The sequence below is a fragment of the Aegilops tauschii genome, chromosome 3 (assembly GCF_002575655.3).
Source record: "Aegilops tauschii subsp. strangulata cultivar AL8/78 chromosome 3, Aet v6.0, whole genome shotgun sequence".
Lineage (NCBI taxonomy): Eukaryota > Viridiplantae > Streptophyta > Magnoliopsida > Poales > Poaceae > Aegilops > Aegilops tauschii.
In genome coordinates this window covers 370,973,626-370,978,959 of record NC_053037.3, presented here as the reverse complement: position 1 = coordinate 370,978,959, position 5,334 = coordinate 370,973,626, and the positions used below count along the sequence as shown (strand labels likewise).

General features: G+C 45.7%; 1 protein-coding gene across 1 annotated transcript; it reads left to right on the top strand.

Moving 5' to 3' along the window:
* The first annotated feature begins 310 nt into the window (after positions 1–310).
* LOC109755056 (phosphoethanolamine N-methyltransferase) lies at positions 311–4,770 on the top strand. Its single transcript, XM_020313940.4, has 12 exons — positions 311–896; positions 1,062–1,195; positions 1,887–2,024; positions 2,140–2,277; positions 2,505–2,648; positions 2,938–3,048; positions 3,136–3,277; positions 3,377–3,657; positions 3,876–4,037; positions 4,128–4,181; positions 4,295–4,369; positions 4,481–4,770. Exons 1-12 carry the CDS (start codon positions 857–859, stop codon positions 4,574–4,576), a joined length of 1,515 nt encoding a protein of 504 aa, XP_020169529.3. The 5' UTR covers positions 311–856; the 3' UTR covers positions 4,577–4,770.
* Positions 4,771–5,334: the final 564 nt, after the last annotated feature.

The window sequence follows — 5,334 nt, the reverse complement described above, 5'->3', positions numbered from 1 at the left end:
GCGGGCCTTTTTCGAAATTTACGCGCGGACATGAAATGGGTCGCGGTCGTTAGGGGCACTGCCAACCCAAATCTTAAAAAGGCGGACGCCGAGCGTGCGCCCCACCCAAACGGACAAAAAAAAGACAAAAACGCCGTTTGTTTGGGTCGGCGCGTTGGAGTTGCTCTTACTTAAAAAAAAAGAGTGGCATCGTTACTAGTGCCACGACGAGATAGGACGCGAATATCAACTTGGCTAGCTGGGTCGCTTGGTGGTGACTGGTGTGGCGAGAAATCGAGATGGAAATTTGTTAGCCAGCGCGGACCACCACGTCCTCCAGATTCACTCGTCCCATTTCGTTCATCTGGCAGTTCCAACAAACAAACCCATTCACCATGCTACCACGCCCGTAACTGAACCCAACGTCAGTCACCGGGACACGCCGTCCAATCAGGCTACAGATCAGCTCAGCCAAAGCGACAAAACCGAAATCAACAAAATAATCAAACCTCCGATCCAGGATCCACGCCCGCCGTGAGGCGCAGATCTCACGGTGGATCGGTCGACTCGATCCGCCTTGACGCTCTCCCCCCGCCCGCCTATATAACCCTTTCCACAACCTCACCCACCCACCGCATCCGTCACAGTTCGTTCACACCCGCTTCACTCGTCGTTGCTCATCCTCCTCCCTGCACCCTCGACGTGATCCCGTCGTGGATGCAGCCGCGCGGTCGATCGTTCAACCGCCGCTCCCGCAGCTTCTCCCGCGCCCGCCTCGCCGTCGAGGGCTCCTAATCCCGCCCGCCTCCCGTAACGAACCATCATCCCCTCTGAATTCACGCGGAACAGCCCGCCGTTAACGGCCACGCGAACGAAGATGGACGCCGCCGCCGCCGCCGCCGCAGTCGCTGCCAACGGTAAGCAGGAGGGGCTCCCCCGCGATCCGTTCCGTCTCGACCGGATCGGGCCGGATCTCTGCTCTCGCTTGGTTGGGGAGAACGGTCGAGCACATGGTGCGCATGGCTTCTCTGTTTGCTCGAGTGGGGTCAATGACGCGTGGCGCTTCCGCTCATGTGTTGCAGGGGTGCTGGCGAAGCTGGAGGAGGAGAGGGAGGCGCAGAAGAGGTACTGGGAGGAGCACTCCAGGGACCTCACCGTCGAGGCCATGATGCTCGACTCCCGCGCCGCCGATCTCGACAAGGAGGAGCGCCCCGAGGTAATAATGCCATGAGATCGCTTCATTTCCCTTCCCGTTTATCAGTGATTGATAATTGTTAAGTACTATCTGTGGATACATCATATTTTCGTTTCTTCACTGTCAAAACCTGCCTGATCTGGGGAGCATGTGTGTTGATTTACTGCTTTGGCCCCCACCCGGCTCCAAATTTAATCAACCATAATATTTGCGGTACCTAGAAGAAATGCATGTTGTAATCGTTGATGCTTTTGGAGGTGCTGCATTATTTTGGGGACCAAACTGATAGGTATTGTGTGGCGTTCAACGAAACTGTGCTCATTGGTGATGCTGACACGTACTTTTTTGTGTTCCCCCGAGTCCTGGTTTGGTTAAGAAAATATGGCGTCCACTTGAGATGATGCCAAAAACCTGAACTTACATATTTTCTTCCCTTTGGAGGTTGTACTCATTTTTTGGTTCCATAGAAGTTTGACATTCATATTCTCTTTAATAATAAAAATTCATCCTCCTGTATTTTACATTCAATATTGATATGCTACATTACATCAGTTATCATATACGAAGCCTTACTATGCTACATGCAGAGTACTAGAATAATCTCTATTTCCCATGAAGCAGACATGATTTCTTGAAAATGAGAACTTTATAACATGTTTCTCTCGACTTTTAGTATCACCATTCTCATATAGTTCTACCCATTCCTTTTCAGATACTGTCTTTACTTCCTTCATATGAAGGAAAATCAGTGCTGGAGCTTGGTGCTGGAATTGGTCGCTTTACTGGTGAACTGGCTAAGACAGCTGGGCATGTCCTCGCAATGGATTTCATTGAAAGTGTGATTAAAAAGGTATCAACATTTAAGAAAATATATTGGATGTCTGAATTGCGATGTCATTCTTTTAATCTCTGCATGCATAGCTTGCCTGGTTGGCTGAGCTCTTTTGAATATATTTTCTTTGTAGAATGAAAGCATAAATGGCCATTACAAAAATGCATCCTTCATGTGTGCTGATGTTACATCTCCGGACCTGGTGATTGAGGATAACTCCATCGATCTCATATTTTCAAACTGGTTACTGATGTATCTTTCGGATGCGGAGGTAAGAGAACACACTTATGAACCTAGTTATTTGTCTCAATCCTTGATTTAATAAACATTTCCAGGCTTGATAAAATCCTAGTAATCCTTTATTTTCCAGATAAATAGTTAACGCTGGTTTTAAAAAACCTGAATGATAACATTTCCTATGCAAACTAAATTTGTTGGCATGTGTTGGCTGCTATTTTTTTTCTTGCGACTGTTCCTAACCTTTATCCCTTATTGTAGGTTGAGAAGCTTGTAGAAAGAATGGTTAAATGGCTAAAAGTTGGTGGCCATATCTTCTTTAGAGAATCATGTTTCCATCAATCTGGAGACTCAAAAAGGAAAGTGAACCCGACACATTATCGTGAACCAAGGTTTTATACTAAGGTGAAAATGCTAACTTTCCTACCGCTAGTGCCTCTTCTCCCATTTCAATTTCAGTTTTAGTCTGTTTTCTGCTCTATTTGAAATTGATGGTTACCTACTTTACTGCATATAAGCTATTGCCTCTAGAATGCATACCACAGGACAAATTAGTGTCATTTTGCACTACTTCGTAATAATTTTATGTAGGATTGAATGGTTCCACCATTTTCATTGCTTATCCGAGCTTTTGCCAACAAATTGTTATGGTAGCATTTTCTTTTAAATAGCTAACATTTGATTTACAAAATAGGTATTTAAAGAGGGCCATGCCATTGATCAGAGTGGGAGCTCCTCTGAACTTTCTCTACTTACTTGCAAGTGCGTTGGAGCTTATGTGAAGAACAAGAAGAATCAAAACCAGGTACTTCTCAGTCCATTGTACACTTTAGACATGCATGCACTTTCCATGAGCTAGTGAAATTGATGAATATGACTCCATGCTTTTTAGATATGTTGGCTATGGCAAAAAGTCAAGTCAACAGAAGATCGGGGATTTCAAAGATTCTTGGATAATGTGCAGTACAAAACCAGTGGAATATTACGCTATGAGCGTGTTTTTGGGCAAGGTTTTGTGAGCACTGGTGGAATTGGTGAGCGCATATATGACCATCTGTCATTATCATTATGAAACCTGTGACATTCTAGTTTGTAATGTACCCTTACAACCACTTATTTATTGTCATTCACAGAGACTACAAAAGAATTTGTGGACTTGTTGGATCTTAAACCTGGGCAGAAGGTGCTTGATGTTGGATGTGGAATCGGTGGTGGTGATTTTTATATGGCCGAAAACTATGATGTTCATGTTGTTGGTATTGATCTTTCCATAAACATGGTTTCATTTGCACTCGAGCATGCTATTGGACGCAAGTGCGCAGTCGAGTTTGAAGTTGCTGATTGCACCACGAAGACATACCCAGACAATACATTTGACGTTATCTACAGCCGTGACACTATCCTTCACATACAAGTATGTTCTTAACTTCTTATACATATCATCAACTGCCCATTTCGAGGTTTTATTGAGCTGAAGTAATTGCAGCCTAAATGTAAAAAAATCATGCTTAGTTTTGCATCTACAATTTTTTTGACGTGTTTGCATCTACAATGGGTGATTACTCTCTGTGTCATTCCTTATTTGGCACCAGAGTAACAGTTTTATGACTAGTGCTGCTTTTGTATTTGCAGGATAAACCCGCTTTGTTTAGAAGTTTCTTCAAATGGCTAAAACCTGGGGGTAAGGTCCTAATCAGTGATTACTGTAGGAGTCCAGGAAAACCATCTGAAGAGTTTGCGGCATACATTAAGCAGAGGGGTTACGACCTTCATAATGTAGAGGCTTATGGACAGGTGCCCATTAATTGCGATGATATATTGTTAGTACTGTTTGTGGAAGAAAATGTTGACCTCCATTAACTTGTATACATCAAAACTATGCAGATGCTACAGAATGCTGGTTTCCATGATGTCATTGCTGAAGACCGCACTGATCAGGTTATTCCCTCACCATCTCATTGGTTTGCAACCTTTAGTGGTTATGTTTGCTTCCACAAAGATGTAGAGAGCAGTTTCTCGGATACTAATTAATGCTGAATTCTGCATTTCAGTTCCTGAAAGTTTTACAGAGGGAGCTAGCCGAAGTTGAAAAGAACAAAGATGAATTTCTGGCCGACTTCGGTCAGGTAACGTGAACATTACAGAGGGAGCCAACCGTGAACTGGCAGTTTAGAAGCATATATTTTTTCTATGTTCCCAGCAAGCCGTATCTAATTCTTAGTCTGATTTATTTTCAGGAGGACTATGATGATATTGTGACTGGGTGGAACGCGAAACTTCAGAGGAGCTCTGCTGGTGAGCAGAGGTGGGGGCTGTTCATCGGGACCAAGTGATGGCCCAGATCTGCGGGTGTTTGCAAATAAAGTGGCTTCATTTCCATGTAGCCTTTTTCTTAATTTGGTTTTGCAATTGATATTTACCTACCCTATCTCTCGGTGATTCGAGAAAACTGGTTATCGCGGTCTTGTACTAATTCGATTATGCGTGAAATACCGATATAAGTACCACCTATGTTTGAAGTATAAAACCACTCCGTTGCTTTCCTACCAGACCATGACCTGTGAAGTTTGTGTTTTGTGCGTGCCATTTTCATCTACTGAATTTTGGTTTGGACTTCCTTGAGGAAAAAGCCCGGAGATTATGGGCGTGTTCGGATTCACTCCGCTCCCCGACTCTGCTCCCGGAGCGGACAGAGCAGTGCCGAACGGTCCGACTCCACGGAGTAGGAAGAGCGGAGCGGACCAGACCGTAGTTCAATTCAGCGGAGTCGGCGAAACCGAGCTCCGCGTGCCACTCCCCACACAACTTACCGCTTCACTCGATCCTTTTCTCTCTCCCCCGTGCAGCGACTCCCCTGTCCTCCCGTGACCATGGAACCCTAGCGCTGCGCCGCCGCCCGCCGCCACCCCACCGCCGCGGATCCCCAGCTCCCCTCCGGCCAAATCCATGCCCCTGCGACCTCGCCCCCTCCTCATCCAAGGCGGCTTTTCTGTTCGGCAACCACTTTGAGGGCATACGGTTTGAGTGGACCTCTGGCGGCTGAGATCACCAGGGCCTCGTCCTCGTCCCCGGCAGCTCGGATTCGTCGTTT